Below are 19,324 nucleotides of genomic sequence, written 5' to 3' on the forward strand. Positions count from 1 at the left end.
TGTATGAGGGCAGATTACTAATCAAGGTATGAAGCCAGCTTTCTTGAAAAGACATCTGGAAACTAAGCATGCAAACTTGGCCACATTTAACAAAAATCTGTTTAATTTAATATTAGTCTGCTTATTATCTCAAGGGGTACTTGACACAAATAATTTAGGCTGAAGGCATATAGCTGACACAAAATCTTGGGAAGCCCTGGGAACTCCTTTTCAGGCAAAAGTATTGGAGTAATGTAATGGTGTGTGAAGCTATGAGAAAGCCACGCATGGTGTTTACCTTTCCGCACAGGTAGACCACATTGGTGTCAGGGTCATAGAAGGGCAGGAGGACTCCATTACTGGTATCCATCTCGTGGACTGAGATGGGCTCCTCCATGTTTTGCTAGATAGGAAATCATCAGAGTTATAAACAGGACAAGCAGAAGTGCGCTGTAATACACAAATTCTACACAAAGACTCAAAATCAGAGGTATTCACTTCTAGTCACTTTTTGGTCCAGCACAGTGGATAAGGTGATATCTCCTCACACCTGATTCAACTCATCAGTTTTAGTGGTATTAGTAGTACTAAGACTAAATGCTAATCAAAAAACTGTGCAAGACTCTACTCTTCCAGCACTGGACCAGGTGACCTACACCAATGGCTACATTAAACACAGTTTTTTTTCCTGAAACTGAAGTTTCTTTGCTTTTTATTTTTGAAAATGAGAAGCATACCACTGTCTATTCAATAAACACACTGATCTTTATTCACTAAAATCTAATCTGATCAGAAAGGAGCAAATTTCACAGACGGTTTTGTTATTCATTACCATCTTTGGGATTAGGCCTGTCATGATCATGAAATTTCAGCTGATGATAAATTGTCAACTAAATAATTTTGATTAACAATTTGTCTTTGTGTTTATTGCTTGCAGCTATTAAAACAAGCCTAAAAGGGCCAAATTTGCTTATTAGCCATCTTACTTGTTACGTATACTTAGTAGCTAAAACTGTTTGTATGTTTGACACAGTTACACAGAATCATATCTCAAGTAATTGCAATTAGGAAATTGTGTAATAATTCTGACATTTGGCGTAAATGTATGACTATGTCCGATAAAAGTGCCTGTAAATGAGTAAGATTTCAATTTGCAGTTAAACATAAAAAAAATGATCAATATCAACATGAGCAATAACAGTAAAAATTATAACCATAATAACAATATCTATGCACACAGCAACCTAAATGAGGATGTACTTGTTTTTATACTAATACAAACAAATGCTGCAAATATATGTTCCATTTAAAGACTTTTGCTTTATATTATTTATGTTAATTTCAGCTAGCATCCCTAGCATTTGTAGCGCTGTTAGTGTGAAGCTATAATATGGAACATATTTAAAGGGAACATAGAGCATTTGTTTATCAGTGTGCACATAACTATTTCACTTATATAGTAGAGCAGTATCCTTATATACCGTAATATCACTCAAGCAGCCAGTGTAAAAATAATCATGCAGTCACATCACTCTACCATCTGGGGGAAAAACAGCAACACTTTAACATTTTCAGGTTTTTTTTCCCCAATCATCATAATTTTAACATTAGCTTTTTAATGAATGAAGGACAATATTTTTAGCCACCAAACTGCAATGTCACTGGAAGTTCTCTGTCAAAAAATCATTCTAGGCCTAACTGTACACGCTTAAATTTATTAGTCAATCAATAATTCCATGTCTAAAGTATTTACGTATTTAAAAAAAAATAATAAATAAATAAATAAATAAATAAATAAAAAGTGTGTGCGGGCGGTCTGCTGTTTGTGTGAACGGCAACTCACCGGGTTCCAGAGTGCGAGCTGTCTCTCGCTCATGCGGCTGAAGCCAGTGGTGAAAACATTTCCATCGGCAAGAAAGATGGCTCTCATGGGCCTCGCTCCTTCATGGGCTTTATCCTTCTCCTGCCAGACACACACAAAGACTTATAAGCCTTCTAAACTCTGCTGAAGCTGGAGCAGACCTTTAGAAATACACTATATGGACAAAGGTATTGGGACACGCGTCTAAATCATTGAATTCAGGTGTTTCATTCAGTCCCATTGCCACAGGTGTATAAAATCAAGCCCCCAGCTTGCAATAGGATGCCACCATTGCAACAAGTCAGTTCGTGAAACTTCCTCCTTCCTAGATATTCCAAGTGGAAGCGTTTAGGAACCACAGCAGGACAGTCACGAAGTGACAGATCACTAAGTTGCAGAGTGGGGTCACTGAGTGCTGAGATGCATAGTGCATAAAGGTCACCAACGCTCTGCTGACTCAATAACTGAAGAGTTGCTGTGCGCTAGGAGCTTCATGGCACACCCGAGCAGTTGCCTGCAAGCCTTACATCACCAAGCACCATGCCATGTGTCGGATGGAGTGGTGTAAAGCACGCTGTCACTGGACTCTGGAGCAGTGGAAACTAATTCTGTGGCGTGACAAATCACATTTCTCTATCGGGCAGTCTGATGGATGAGTCTGGGTTTTGGCGAATGCCAGGAGAACGTTACCTGCCTGACTGCATTGTGCCAGCTGTGAAGTTTGGTGGAGGAGTGTTACTTTTTAGTCTTTTTACTCAAGCTTTTCAGCTCTTCACTCAGTCGCTCTTGTGGATGCTGCTTGTCCCTCTCTCTCCCGCTCTGTTCTCTCAGCTCTTTTTATAAGGGGCTCACGCTGCCACCCAGATCAGCATCAGCTGGCTCTCACCCGAGCTGAGAGGGAACGAGAGCTCGCTGCTCCGCCTCCCCGTCACCGCCCCCAGCTTGCAGCTCGGGACTCGCTCCATGCCCTGGTGCCTCTTGTGGCCGGCACTATCGTCCTCGTCCTCGTCCTCGTCCTCCTCCTCCTCCTCCTCCTCCTCCCGCCATTACTCGCGTGACTGGCGTCCCTCAGCGTAGCTCGGGCTTTGCGCTCAGCCCCCTCCCCACTCACGGCTCTCTCCCTGCCGTCCTCGTCAAGGTTCGTCGCCGCTGGGTGTTTGGGGCCCGTCTTCCTGCTGGCTCTCGCGGCCGTCATCATCGGGGCCACAGGTTGTTTTCAGCAGACCACAACATTGTGGACAATTGTATGCTTCCAATTTTGTGGGAACAGTTTGAGGAAGGCCCTTTTCTGTTCCAGCATGACTGTCCCAGTGCACAAAGCAAGGTCCATAAACACATAGCTGGGTGAATCTTGTGTGGAAGAACTTGACTGGCCCTCACAGAACCCTGACCTCAACCCCATCGAGCACCTTTGGGATGAAATAGAACAGAGATTGCGTACCAGGCCCTCTCATCAGTGTCTGACCTCACTAATACTCCTCTGGATGAATGGGCAAAAATTCCCAGAGACACACTCCAAAATCTTGTAGAAAGCTTCCCAGAAGAGTGGATGCTGTTATAGCTGCAAATGAGGGACCAACTCCATATTAATTCCTAAGGATTTAGAATGGGATGTCATAAAAGCTCCTGCAGGTGTAATGTGTAAGTGTCCCAATACTTTTGTCCATTTAGTGTGTGTGTTTGTATGGGGTGACCCTGTATCTCTAGTGTTTCCCTAAGTTTTTTTCAGGCCATGAGACAGACCCTGTCAAGCTTCTGACGTCTGAAAAAATATTTGTGACATATCATGTATCATGAAAAAAGTATTGCAATATTGTATTTTTGCCATATCGCCCACCTCTGCTGTATGCTTCATTATTAGTAGGTGTGTCTAGCTGAAACAACGGCCTCTTGCACCCTTATGCCTACGATTTAAAATTATTTCTCAATTTGAATGCCAACTCAAAAAGGAAAGGTTTATTAGAAATCAAAGTTAATTCAAAGTTTTCTTAACCGATAAGACTGGCTGAATAATAATTTATTTGTTGGTTAACAGCTGATCAGTTAATCATTTATATTCCTACTTTCCCAATTCCTCATAAGGTACGAAAACAAACATGCACAAGGGTCGTGCCAGATGCCATTATGAAATCCATACCGCTATGATCTCCTCCTTGCGTGGGTCGATGACTCGAACCTTCTTGTCCTTGCAGGCGGTGCAGATGAGGCTGCCGTTGCGGTTCCAGCAGGCGCTGTAGATTACGTCCGGGTGCATGTCCTCCAGAGTGATCAGAGCCTCACCCGTACCCACGTTCCAGATCATAATCATGTTATCACAACCTGCACAGCAGAGGGGGAAATTAAAATACACAAGACAAACAAGCCCTGGACAGACACTCAACAGTACTCAACGTCAGCAGGGTGCATGCTTCTTCTTGCTCTGGTTGAGAAACTGCATGAATCACAATTCTCTCATAATACAGTGTAGCTCTGTTTACATCTAGAGTTTAAATACAGGCTTATTTAGCAAAATAAGTAAAAAAGTAAACAAAACTAAAATAATGCTCAAGCCTCAGGCACTGAAACAAAGCCTCCTATCACGGTTTGAGCAACATGTAAAAATGCTAATGAAGCTAACAATAAATTTAAGTTGTGGAGACCAGCTAGCATGATCTCACTAAGGGAATAGTAATTTGTCAGTGAAGAATAACTTTTTCTAACAACTCTTCCTTTGACTGACTGAGCTAAGAGCAACGGAAATCATATTAGGAAATCTACAGAGGATAAATGTGAATGCAGTATTATTAGCAATGAGTATATTTCTGGGTCAAATTATGATGCAACATAAGCTTTTTCAATAAGAGAAAAATAGACAAGGAGGTTATAGAATAGGAAACACAATATAGAATAATGAACATAGAATTTTTAAATGTTTTTTGAGTGATGCCTTATAAATTTTTAATATCAAATTTGGATACATCTAACCCTAACTGCTACTGAATAAGGTGTGAACAATGTGAAATACTCAGTTCTAGAGAAACTGACTGAGTCAGAATTGTTCACAGTGGTGCTGATAGGAACCAGATGTTTTACAATAAAGTTTTAGTCCTAAACGTATTATATGAAATCCATTCATGATGGAAAAGCACAAGTAGGGTGTTGTATGACAACAACAGCTCCCAAAGAAAACCTTTTTTCAGCTTCACCACTGATAACACTATTTTACCATCATTGACATTACATATAAAAACTCAAGACATGTGAAGGTTCAACTGGCGGTTTAGATAGTAAATAAAATGGTCATATTTGTACTGTAGACATTGTGACCCCTGGTTTCTACGATCTCCTCCTTGCATCAGTCAATAACTAAAGAAATCTAAGTCAGCAAGTTTTTCTACAAATGAACCATTGCACATCAAACCACTCTGTGACACTGTTCACCACTCAAACTATGCAGACATTCTGAAAATAGGTGGAACTCCCCTTTAATTAATCCAGAATGTACAGTGAGCAATTAAAAAGGTCTAATGAGACAACAGTATTTGTTAGAGCAGGTGTGTTGAGAACAGGCTTGCACTGATATAAAAAAATTGAATAGCTCCATAATTACCTATCCTTTTATCACAGTTTACAACATTATCACATGAAGAATGAAAAAAGCACTACATACGATCACATCTACGTATATGTAGTTTCTTAATAGTGATAATCTGTTGGTAGTTATAAAATTAAAATTATCAAATGTTATTCAGAAAATTTCAACAGAAGGCAAAATATCCCTAAACTTAGTCGTGTGAGCATGTGGGAGCAGGTATTTTTGGTCACCTGCGCTGAGGAGAACATTGCGGGCAGTAGGATGCCAGGTAATGATGCCCACTCTTTTGGAATGACCCTCCAGCACCACCACAGGTTCCGACATGGAGGTCACCAGGCCATTCTCAGGAATCTGCCACACCTAAAACACGACACAATAAAAAGTACACACTTTTAAATGAATCAACTTTTTCATCACAATTTAAAATAGCGCTGTATATTCCAGGGCACAGTTTTTCAAGAAGTGTCAATGTAATTTAGATGGGACTTCTCAATTGATTTTATAAACCAGATCCATGTTCACGTGTGCTGGGAACATACACACTGTACTTACCAGCCTGAAGGGGGCAGCAGAGTGTAAGTATTGCAACAACATAAGATCTGCACTGCTGATCTAGTGAAGCTCATCTTTCTCTGTTTATTCTGACTGAGGTCACAAGAACTGCACTTAGATCTGTTCTCCAAGTGTCATATATCTCCAACACCAGCTCGGACTAAAGTACATAATCACTAAATCAAACATAAATGAATGTCTATTTTTCTTTCAGCCATGCCACACAAAACCACATTTCCCCCTACATTATTCAAGCATTAGTCAGTGTTGCCAGTCCAGTACACATTTCTCTCTGCCTGGTATTACATTTCAGTAACTACCTGGTGCCTGGTACTTGCACACCAATGGTTTGATATTAGTATGACTAGGACTGCTAGTCTAACTAAGATATGATCATGTAAAAAGCACAGTTCGTCTAAGGTCTATGAATTAGAAAATGATGTCCAGGCCAATACTGGAGAGATTATTCAAAATGGATCTGGCGATTAAAACATTTAGAGGGCTCCACTGACTCACACATTTTTCACGATACTTTAGAGCAGTGCAAACATGCGTGACAAAAAGGAGTGTGTTTCATCTAGGGGTGGTGAACTGTGGCCCCTCCAACTAAACCTGGCTATTAACTGCTGGGCTGAATCAAGAGCATCTGAGTAGTAAAATTCCCAAACTTTGCTGGACTCCAGCCTTCCAGGACTGAAGTTTGACTCAGTTTTAGATTATGCCAACATGCGGGTAAACAGAAGTATAAGTAGACTATTTTTTAATATACAGTTCATGAAAATGTCTTGGTTTGATCCAATTTGTTAGAATAACTAAGAACTTAGTTGGCAACTGTGGCCATCTAAATATTCTCTATACAGTGAGATGCCTGATCATTGGAGAGAATATTCAATACATTTAAAAATACTTGTTCTGTTATGATGCAGCCATACTAATGCTCTTACTACATACATTATGTAATATATCGCTGCTGTCAGAACAAAAACTCCTATCAGCAAAATGGTAGCTTTACAGGAGAAGGAAAAAACATACTTTATTTTTAATGTGAGTCAATGGAACCAGACATTTGTCCAAGTAATTCTGGGCTGTTTCTATTTGTCCATTCATCATGAAATTTTGACTCAAAATTTTGGCAACAGGTATTTTCACATTATCCTGTCATCGGGTTTGCAAAGCAATTATTTAAATCTGGTGGCCAATTTTATATTAAAATTATTTTTGGCATTAAATCATCCACAGCAGATATACTGAGCACTTCTTGCTCTTGTGCAAGGTCACTGCACTGCAGAAAGGTGATGGGACAGAACCCATGGGGTTAAGAAATTTGCTGAAAGGCACAGTGCCAGCAGCCAGAGGAAGACTAGAGACTATGAAACTATGGGCCTTTGAGCAGTGCCAAAAGGTAGCAATACCAAGTGTATCTTTTGTCTTTTCGGCCACAGCCAAAAGGAAGCCTTAGGGTCCTTCTGTCAACTTTTAAACAAACATCAATAATGCGAAAAAGGCCAACGTGGTCCTGAGGACCAACAGCTCAAAACTGACATTCATATATTAGCCGTTTCCATCATTATTTTGTCTCCAAGAGAAAATCCGTGTCATGAGATAATAAAAGCTACCTGTGCCAAACTGGAGGAAGTCTACAAGCTCCAGAGAGGAAGTGAGAGCAGTACAGCATACCACACATGGCATAACACACACAGCCAAATAAGGAGCGTAACTGTAATCAACAATCGGGGAGACAGCAGGCTCAGCAAGTTTCCTGCTACAGAACTTAAAGTGGCCTGGATGACATACTACAAAGTAAGATTCTGGTGTTAGCAAGCTAACATAAGGCTGATGTTTTAGTGGCTTTGGGTTACATTCAGCTCAAGACCAGAGCTGACAGCAATTACTTGAATTCAATTACACAATTACAATTTACTCTCTCAAAAAAGTCATCTTTCCTACTGTTCTCGTGCTGCGTTTACAAATGCAAATTACCAACTAATCACTGAAAAGACACATTTAACTGATGACTACTGTTTAATCCTTTGAGTAGTTATTTCCAGTGGTTTTAACACCATAGTAAAATTTGACTGCATTTTCAAATGTTTACAATTTGCATGCATTATTGATGGCATTTTAAAAAAGACCTAGGCAGGATTTTGAGAAACGTATAAAAAAAAAAAATATAAAAAAAATAATTGTAATAAACTATTACAATCAAATTACACTATAATTTCATTCCAATGTCTAACTAGAAAGAAATTAGTAAAGAGAAATACTCTTTCATAATATATGAAAGCATTTGTAAAATTTGAAATGAATTCCTAAAAATAATCTATTTTTACAGCTGTTTACTAAATTATTTAATGATTTCTTCAGGAACTGCTTTCAAAAAATACAGAAGGTGGAAGTGTCCATAATTTTGATGTCTCAGAGGCTGTTTTGTGAAGCTTTTTTCATGTTTGGACAGAGGTTAATTTATTCAGGAACACCACAGCACATGTTGTAAACATAGGGCAGGGCAATATGACAATATCAATAACGTGATAAATTACAATACCATATAACACACTATTTTTAAATCATACAGTGAATGTAGTCAGTACTGACCAACTGCATTTTTCTTTACAAAGAGAGCATAACCAATCCTGTTTTAATTTAGTGCAGCACAGTATGTAAAATATTGAATAAAGATCATGGCACTAATTTTTTGACTGTATTTTTTCATCTTTTTTTTACATGGCACTACTGTTTTTTTTTCTCCTTTTTTTTTGGCCTGTTCCGGCTGATAAATATTTTGACATATCGTGTGTCATGAAAATGTCTAAGTATCATGATACTGAATTTTTGCTATATCCATATAACCATGTTTCAGTATCCTGGCCTCCTGATTCTCTCATTTGGGCAAAATCAAAGACTTCAAAACACTACCCAATTAATTATCAAAATAATTAGAAGACCACTCAACTACAAACGTAATCTATATTGACAAGGCTACCTTAAAACACTGAACTGAACCAGGTAGATTCACTAGCTCGCTCTTAGGAACATTCACCCAGGTTAAAACCTACCTCCATAAAACATTATATTAACACATTGAAAATGGATGTCTAAATATATTTAAGATTTTCAGTTGAGCAGCATCACAGCTGACGCGACTGCTATTTGGCTGAGCTTACGCGAATCTAAAGTCACACATGGGAAGCCCATCACTGCTGTAGTCGTCTAATCTGCTGCTATTTTAATGAGTCACGACTACATGGCTACTGCCAATTCAAGAGTGAAGAACTGAGTGGGAGTTACCCATGTAAGTATGTTCGTGCATTTTTACAAATGTATGTCTTCTGGCTGCTAGAGAAGACACTGATACAACACTGTGCAAAAGCAGAAAGCACACTTCATTTACTTCATTTCCAGTCAAAACAGCCATTAAGTACTTTCCCCTTTTCAGGAAATGTTCCTGAGATCGGATAGAAGATAATCCACGTCCATAAGGAAGGAAGACATCAAAAGAAAGTAAGTGGAAAAAACAGGGGTTTCAAAAACAGAAGAAAATAATTAAAAAAGACAAAAAATGGGACTCCAAAACTGACACCATCAAATAGGGCTTGATCTCTAATTCAGAAAGAGTGACAACCACTCAATTTTTTTTTTTTATTAAAAAAACATTCCAATCAATATGGTTTGAAGCTATGCTATGCTATGCAATGAACAGGCTTTGAAGTGGAGCACATTGAGAACACAGACTGAGTCTTGAAAATTGTGGCAAACCTGCTGTTCCAATGCAGAATTCCAATGCCTATTCTACCATGTGAGAACTGGATATTGCACACAAGATTAAAGAAGACAAACAAAACAGCAAGAGCTAAAGTAATAGGTGAACCGTACCATGATGGTGCAGTCCTCCGACCCACTGGCAATGACCTGGTCGTTGTGGGGGCACCAATCGATATCCAACACTGGCCCTGTGTGTCCACATACCGTAGGGAAGGCCTTGTCTATACGACCCGTCTGCAGGAAAGGACAGAGAGGAAAAAAAAAACAAAACAAACACAGATTAGCACAGGATATTTTCTTCTATGAAAAGAGACTACTGCAGCCAAGAACCATAACGTCATATCATAACACACTTCTGATCTAATCAACATTCACTGAAAACACATCTGAACACACAAGAAACCCAAAAAAGGGACAGATAAATGGAAAAAGCAAAGGATCCTTTTTCCACATTCCTCAACAATGGCACTTCCTGCCATTCAGCCCCACCAGAGAGAACACCAGCACAGCTTTTGTTAGTGTGTCTATGTTTACTTACACGCACATGCTTGTGCATTAAGGCTGGAACACATGTACACTCTCTAAATAAAATTTACGTTCTTAATGAATTGGCAGAGATTTACCTGGCTTACAGTAAGTTTGACTGACACACCCATTCACATGCATTTCAGTGCCACATGGCCGTTTTAAATGCTTGCTGATTTATCGATTTATGGAATCTTGTGAACACTCAGTGTTGCTCCAAAATCGGAACTCTGGGCAGATACGGATATTTGATATTTTTAACATATTTATTTGTTGATGCTGATGTTCATTCATAAAAATTTCTAAAAATGTAGAAACTGGAACCAAATACACTTGGATTAGAATTAAACAGATATTTGTAGCGGGTAACAAACGCAGTAAAATTAATAAACTACAAACATTTAGCCACAGTAGCCCAACGTCACCTAACTATTATCTGCTGACACCAATATGATTGTGCATCCCTAATTTAGCCTATTTTTATTGTTTTGATTTTATTGTCGTCCATTTTTAGCAAAAGCTTTGACGGTTATCTTACTGGACTAATTGTAAAAATAACAAGCAAGGTATTCTACTGCTGATTTAATCAAGCGGGACAGTCTCAGTATGTCATTTTTCCTCAAATTCACAGCCAACGTAACATTACGTAACATGTTAACGTAAACACAGCCTAAGGAGCTGTTCAGACAAACTCTCTGAAGCACTCCTTTTCATTGTCATCTATGGAGCAACATGAACAGAGACTGAAAAGGACTCCAGGCTGCACAAAGCGCTTCACAGTTTAAAACAAGCCCCATACGTCATCACAGCGTACCAATTAATATCGAGGACGCCTCCACAATGGTGACCAACGGAGGACAAGCTGTTTTTGGCTGTTTTCAAACATCCAGAGCGGTACTCGGCACAAAGATTAACACAAACTAAATGTGAAATAATAATTTATATTTATTTTCAGTCAATTTCGAAATGTTTATCACTGCTTAATCCCACTCAAATCACTTTATGTTTACCCACTCGCCAAAAAGTGTTAACCTGCACCCTTAAGAAGCGTGTCCTGCTTTTTTATTTTAGCAGGATGAATCATCTGAATGCCCTGTATGTGAAGTGCAAGAAACTGTGCATATAATCGACGCTGCCTCTGACTCAACTAATTGCTTCAGACAGGAATATCATCTGTTTTCTACCATTCTAATTCAATTATTTTCCAGAAAGTCTGAATCATAGCAAGGCAAACAGCAGATTTGTTTATTGTGACAAAATCACAACCACAAGTTTTTACCCCTGCTACTGTCAGATAAAAAGTTGTAGCCTCCACACAGTGGCAGAATGAAAAAGGCGTGTCTCCACACAGACTCGGATGGTCTGAAACAATGATTAAAATGGAAGTGAATCTGTTCAGTCAGACAGACAAAAACTCTTCAGAAATTACAGCCCAGAGAAGTTTCCACTCAGAATACAGCAAAACAGCTCAGACTGCAAAAAATCTAAGCACCCAGAGCTTTGGCAGCCTGCTTGAAAATAAAGTGTGACCTTTTATGACCATAACGTGTGTGGGCCAAATTCGGATGTTTGTCTCAGCGTCATTTTTTCGTCCTTTGGGTTTTACAGCATTTGAATCACAGAACCGCATGACGGGCCTGGCACAGGGTAACTGGGCATTCTTCTGGAGTGAGCTAATGCTCAAATTCCTCCATACCATGTAAATTAGTGCTACAGGAGGGCATGTGTAAGTGACTGCACATGGGAAAATGCAAGATTCTCCTAGGAAATGTATTGACATTCTGATGTATATGTGCATGTATGTGTGAAATTAAGCACTGTACTACCAGTTCTCCTTGCTGACTCCCTCATGTAATTGAGTTATATAATTCATTGACTGATGCTGCACAATATATCATTTAACAATTATCCCAACACTGGCTTTTAGAGTTGACAATGTTTTGTACTGTAAGCATCTTAAGCAAGCACAGCCAGGGATGGAAAAAGTACAGAAAAAACTGTACTTAAGTGACAGTATGAGTACTTTGTCAAAATTAAAAGTGGAAGCATGAGTGAAAGTCAAAAAGTATTAACGTATGTTTTAACACAAAGTGCTCACATAAAAATGTATATGAACTAGCAACAACGACCATGTTTACTAAAGGAAACTCAAAACAATCCTGGTAATTCATTAAAAGCTTAAGTAAGGCAAGTAAAAGTACTTAAACGTTTGTAGGAAAAACATTTGTGTCTCTTTTTAATGTGAATTTATATATAGTACATAATAGGGGTGCGGGAAAAAAATCGATTCTTAGATGCATCACGATGCGGACGTGAACGATTCTGAATCGATTCATAAACGTCAAAAATCGATTTTCTAAATATTTAATTTATAACGTAATGTTGACGGAACGCAAAAGGCGGAACTGGAAGTGGATAAGTGCAGCGCCCGGACAGTTTCTGGCGGCACATAACAAAAACACAACCAGATGAGCGAGAAATCCGACAGGCTCCCTCTGCATTAAAGCCAGGTTAGATCAGGAGTCACAACCCAAATGTTCAGAAGACCCATTGTGCCTTTCAACAAAGTCAAACCACCTTGGGAGCCACAACATTTAATGTCCAGTATGTTTCAGTATGTGTTAATGTCCTAGTATGGGCTAAAAACATAAACGAGAGCGCAGATTTACTTCGCTCTGCTTTAAGCTTTAGCAATAGCCGCTTTCCTCCCATCTCCGCTTTTCTTCAAAACTAGAAGAGTTTCTTCAAAACTAGAAGAGTTTCTTGTAAAATGTCTCAGCATCCGGCTGTTTTACGAGGCTGAAGTCGTTTCTCATTCGCTTCTCGTTCGAAAGAGAAGCGACTTAATTTTCGCAACTTTTTAGAGAAAGAAAGTCTTTCATTGCAGATTTAACCAACCGCGCTGCTTATAAATGCGAATAAGTCTTCCAAATGTTCATCTTAATCTCTGTTTTTTCGTTCGTTACTGGCGAGGCCAGACTTCGGTGCTATGTGACCTGCTGTCTGCTGTCTGTTCTCAGTCGTTGAGAACCAGGGCTTCTGCGTTATGCTGCACATTTTGGAGACGAGATTCAGCGTCCAGTCTCGAAAATCCAACCACTCCCCCCCCACACAAACACTCTCTACAACGATCACTAAAGAAAACGGGTAGGACGGCTGTAACCTGCTGCGTGGACACCCATTACCACTGAATCTTATTTCAGGGCAACAACGCATTTTATCACAGATGAGTAGCAGCAGCGTCTGTGAATGAGAGCCTTCTAGTTCACTTGCCACATCACTTCCATTTTATTTATTAATAATAGATATTTTAGATATCTTTGTGTGTAAACGCAAAACAGCACAAAGACAGTCTATCAAATGAAATCAAGAATTTATTTTTAATTTATTTTAATATAAAGTCATTTTGAATTTGACGCCAGCAACACATTTAAAAAAGCTGGGACAGAAGCATGTTTAACGCTGTGTTGGACTGTCTCTTCTTTTAGCAATACTGTAAGCATTTGGGAGGAGACCAACAGCTGTAGTTTTGAAAGTAAAATGTTTTCCGTTCTTGCTTGGTATAGGATTTAGGCTGTTCAACAGTTCAGGGCCTCTTTGGTCATTTTTTTTGTTAAATTATGTACCAATATCTTCATTGTATGGCAGGTCTGGACTGCAGGCAGGCCAATTTAGCACCCAGAATCTTCTACTATGAAGCCATACTGTTGTAATACAGGTAGAATGTTGTTTGGCATTGTCATGCCGAAATAAGCAAGGCCGTCCCTGATGGCAGCATATGGTGCTCCAAAACCTGTATATATCGTTCAGGATTAGTGGTGCCTTCACAGATGGGCAAGTCACCCGTGCAATGTGCACTATTGCACCCCCATACCATGACAGATGCTGACTTTTGAACTGTGCGTTGATAACAAGCTGGATGGTCTCTCTCCTCTTTAGCCAGGAGGACACGGCGTTCACGATTTCCAACAAGAATTTCAAATTCTGATTCATCAGACCACAGGACACTTTTCTACTTCGTCTCAGTCCATCATAAATGAGCTGGGGACCAGAAAAGGCAGCAGCATTTCTGGGTCCTGTTTATTTACAGTTTCTTCTTTGCATTGTAGGAGTTTTAATTTGCATTTGTGTATACAGCCATAAAGTGTGTTTACAGACAATGGCTTTCACAAGAGTTACTGAATTTCATGCTGAAATTTCCACCAGTTTTTACTGCAGTGCCGCCTTAGGGCCCAAAGATCACAGCTATCCAATAGTGGTTTTCGGTCCCTTGCATACAGCGATTTCTCTGGATTCTCTTTTAGTCTTTTAGTGATATTATGTACCGTAAATGCTGAAATCCCCAAGTCCATTATTCTTGAATTTTTGCACTATTTTCCACACATAGTGTTGGAACTCCTCCCCATCTTTATTTCTGAAAGACCCAACCTAACATTGACCTGCTGCCTATTTACCTAATTAGTTGTGAGATGTTCCATCAGTTGTTTGTTTTTTTTTTTTTAGCATTACACAACTTCCCTGCCACTGCCCCAACTATTTTGAAGTATTGCTGGCAACAAATTAAAAATGGGCATATATTTTTCAAAAAACAGTATGATTTTTCAGTGTCAACATCCGACATTTTGTTTTATTTTCAATTTAAATATAGGGTTTAAATGATTTGCACATCTACATACTGAGCAAGATGTCGTTTTCAAGTGTTACCAAACCTGTGAGTTTTTGAGTGTCATACCCTCTCCTCTTGATATATGAACAGATATTATATATCGCTTGTCTAATGTCCCTCATTGAAACCATAAAACAGTTCCATGTGGAAAATTTCAGTGAATCCTTTGCAGAAATATAACTGTAATACTAGTATTCTGTCCATATCAAGCAGCTCTATCAGACCTAACGACCAATAATAATTACACCAGTGTGCTTTCTTTGCCCACTTTCTCTCACACTCATACAAAGGGCGCTAAATGAAAGGAAGCCTGTGGATTTGCTCCCACCAGCTGACTTCCTGATGACATCAGCGCCCTCTGGGTGTGCCAGGTCGTGACCTTTGGCCTCTTGCAAAACAATGAATGAAAAAGAGCGCGTGAGCAGGTGATTAGGAGCTTGGCCGCTAAAGAAGAACGTGTGTGTAAGCAGGGGATCATGCTGCTGCTTTGTGGACGCTGGTTCCCACTGCTGGACACATGCTAAGCCTGCTGGGTGATGACATCACTGGAAAAACACCAAATCCAGCTCTATTTAAAACACAGCATGTACTGCTGTAAAAAACAGCATCCACACAAATGTATACAAACACAAACTCATGCCAATTTGAGCTTGCACGCAAGAATGTCTGGGCAGCGTGATGTAGCTTTACAAAAGTGCTACTACATATAAACAGAATTCACAGCTGACAATGTTGTTTTAAAGCCCCAGGGAACATAAATGTTTTCCTTCTAAGTAGGTTAATCTTGGTCTTGTGGCAAACAACATATATGTGCAAAGTAGGCCCTGTGAATAACTTTCCAATCTTTACAAAATGGCCAGTGTATTTTGGCCAATATCTCATCTTTTGATGTAAACTGGGCCTAATCTCCATTAGTATCCTCCACAATCCCAAGGCTGAGTGTGGCTTGTCCCATGCACAGTTTTGACAAAACTATGTTCAGTGTCTGTGTTTGAATCAGAGAAACTTATGACGTGAAAGCTAATAACCAAGCTAAAGCCAACCTAGAAAGCATAATAGAACTTTCAAGCTCATCTGTCATTTGTCCATTCATTCGCTGGCCTGTCCATCTGTTCATTCAACCGCACCAGAATGCCCTGACTGCACTTAGAGCAGAAAAAGAATCTGAATATCTTAGAGCAGAATATGTGAATAAGAACCTTACCCTTTTCAAGACGTTGCCACATAAAATCTGAATGTTTTTAGTGAGTGAACACAGAGAGACCAACAACACCACCTGTGTATGGCCCATTTCACTAATTTCTCCCTGCTTTACTTCACAAGCGGAACTAACACTGTTGTGTTTAGTTCTGCTTCAGTGGTGTAGCACAGTGTTTCCCAACCCTGGTTCAGGAGGTCCACTGCCCTGCACACTTTAGTGTTTTCCTCGTTCCCAATACACCTGATCCAATGAATCAGCTCACTAACAAACCCTTACAGAGCTGAACCTGTTGTATTAAAACAGGGAAAGCACTAAAATGCACAGGGCAGTTGGCCTCCAGTACCACGGTTGGGAAACACTAGTGTAGCAGAAAGAGTCTCGGACTGAACAATGTCAGTCATGCATACTCATCAGAACATTATGCCCAGGCAGTTCTCAGATAGGTCTGATCAGTGGTTTTAAGCTATATTTTATTAAATTTCTACTCAGTTTTTTGTCATTCAAATTTTGCTCAGTGCTTAATACAAAAACACTCAAATTTAGTATCACACAAACATTTTTAACATTTAAGTTTTACAATATGTTCCCTGGGAATTGAAAGAAATACGGTTGGTTTGGAGTCTAGGAAGGTGCATAAAGCGACACAGACCCCAATCAGCATTATTCTGAAAATAAGACTGAGGGACAAACAAGTATCTCTACATAAAAAGGCTACTGTTTCTTGGATTCGAGAGAGAGATAGAAAGCATGAAAGTGAGAGATCGTGATTGTGTGTGTGTGTGTGTGTGTGTGTGTGTTCATACAATTACTATGGGGGGGGATTAGACACAGAAGCACATGCCACAAGGAGGTCAGGGCAACCCTCCAAACGTTCTAAACCTACCAATTAAATGGAGCACAATCACTGAAAGTCATGAAGAGAGGTAAAGAAAATGTGATGATGCAGCCATTTCTCATGTAGAGCAGTGGCAGCTTCTGTTACAATCTCAACAGTCCCCAATTCCTTTTTTATTACTGTTAGTTTAAGGTGCCCATAAAGCGATAGCTCAGTGAAAATTCAAGTTTCCCCCCTTTACCTCAATCAGCCAATACATTTTAGTTTTGCTCTAAAGGCACTAAGGCTAAATCAAACAGATTATGTGATTTCTGACACAACTTAACATACGTTTCTCTATAAAAATGGAGCGGGAAAAGCATTGCACGCACACTGTTGAAAAAACAGTGCACATTAAGTACACACTATAGTGTGTATATTACCATCATATTTTCATGTTATCTTTTTGATCTAATTTTCCAATCAAGTAATCAATGAAAGGCCAAATCAAAACAACTAAAACTGACTATATCCTAACCATAAGGCCCTAATGAACCCTAAGAAACATACTCAACACAAGTATGTGAACGCAAATGACAACGTTCAGTCAATGCATTGCAAACGCTCAAACGCTGCATGCTTTCTAACATTACTGTGGTGGTTAAAACACACAGTACTCAAAGGGGAGAGCAGGATAGATTGTCATTCCAATAGCCTCAATAACTAAACATAGACAAGCAGAGGTGAGCGAGCCGCCTTACCTGTTTTGTTGAAATGAAAAGGCGATATCATATGTTGATGTCTACATAAGGCACTTTAGCTGCTCAACTGCTTGTCTGCTATGGCAGTTGAGAAAGCATACTGGTGGTACAAGACCGCTTGATCAAGCTTGTCTGATGTTATAGTGGCCCTTGCTGTAATGCTCAGAATATAGCTTGCGCTTGCATTGCATTATGAAATGCATCATGACACATTTTTGAACACAAATACACATAAAACCTTGTATGCGTAGCTCGAAGCACCCATGTTTGTATGCTTGCATGAAGTGCGTTTCAGGCCTAATCCTAAAACAGCCACTCATTTTTAATGCCGCTGTTCTTTACAACTCTGAAAACAAACAAAAAGTTTTTTGTAGTGTTTGTACAGTTTATTGTCGGTCTTGAATTATTATGACGTGCACTATCTTCTGCTCTTCTTTTTTAACGCAGCACCGTGTCCTGCAGAAACTATATTTTGTTCCTTACTCAACACATCTGTGGCGAGAAGGAATGACAAAGTTGACTGTGACTTCAAAAAAAAACACAGTCTGAGTTCCTAGGTGGTTTGCTGCCTGAGTCCTGAAGAAGTTTAATCTTGCATTTGCCACAATAGTATGAATGCTGCTTTACACTGTGGCAAGTGATATTTTAATCAAAAAAGGTACGTTTTTAAACAATTAATTTTTAACCCAAGTAACTGACAGTCCTACACTACGGCTAAGACCAAATAAACAGCCAAAGCTTCCAGAAAATCTATGTGTGTGTACAGCTACGTAGTGCAGCCGTTCCCCTGAGTATATTCCCGGAAGACATACTAAATACACTTAATAATCTAGCGCTAAAAGCTTCGATTCGGGCCACTGTATAGCTTTCCTGACCTTTTTAGGTTTGGTCTGGTTTTATGTGTCTCTGAAATCTGAGAGGAAGGTCAGGAGGGGTGACCTGTAACCGTAGCATGGGTCATCAGGATGACAGTTTATCCAGTACATTAATTACACTGTTGACACCAGTCATCCTGATTTCTGCAATGATGTGTGGAAACAGTCTCATGCTGGAACAGAAAACAGCAGAAACTGATCAGCTGTTGAGAACACACACACACACACACACACACACACACACACACACACACACACACACACACACACACAGAGAAGAAAAACTTCTGACGGATGACCACAGTGTGTGTCCACTCCATTGCTGGCGGCTTAGAAGGACTTGGCCGCTGTACTCTTGCCTGATGTGCGTTGTTTCCGCATTAAAAGACTCCTATAACGCTTCATTCATTCAGCCATAAAAAAAAGCCTCAAGTTTGCTTCTTTATTTTTGTACTAAAGATTAGGCTAAATGTAGACAACAGGTAATAAGCACAATAAACACTTCATGCTCAACAGATAATGACCAGACCGGGTTTAATTGCATCCCTAACAGTAACTGTAATTAGCAGTAGGGGCTATTTCAGGACCGATTTGTTACAGGATTGGATCTGATTAATTTTACTGATATTGAATTGGAGCCATTGCTGCATGAAATTATAAAGAAAGTGCCTTAAAGTTTTAAAAGCAATCACACATTTGCCAATGTTTAACAAACAGTCCTCCATTGCCTGTTTTCTGCAGACATCTTTTTTTC

The 19,324-nt window shown here is 39.5% G+C and overlaps 1 protein-coding gene across 2 annotated transcripts in view; it reads right to left on the reverse strand.

Moving 5' to 3' along the window:
* Positions 1 to 19,324, reverse strand: part of coro1ca (coronin, actin binding protein, 1Ca) — a 68,386-nt gene that overhangs the window by 8,859 nt on the left and 40,203 nt on the right. For both annotated transcript variants that reach the window (XM_036597933.1, XM_036597932.1), the window contains exons 3-7: positions 9,840 to 9,962; positions 5,645 to 5,774; positions 3,978 to 4,159; positions 1,823 to 1,942; positions 278 to 382 (exon numbers count right to left, since the gene is read on the reverse strand). In XM_036597933.1, coding sequence (XP_036453826.1) covers positions 278 to 382; positions 1,823 to 1,942; positions 3,978 to 4,159; positions 5,645 to 5,774; positions 9,840 to 9,962 — 660 coding nt within the window. The remainder of the gene's footprint in view (positions 1 to 277; positions 383 to 1,822; positions 1,943 to 3,977; positions 4,160 to 5,644; positions 5,775 to 9,839; positions 9,963 to 19,324) is intronic.

The sequence above is a fragment of the Colossoma macropomum genome, unplaced genomic scaffold (assembly GCF_904425465.1).
Source record: "Colossoma macropomum unplaced genomic scaffold, Colossoma_macropomum, whole genome shotgun sequence".
NCBI lineage: Eukaryota > Metazoa > Chordata > Actinopteri > Characiformes > Serrasalmidae > Colossoma > Colossoma macropomum.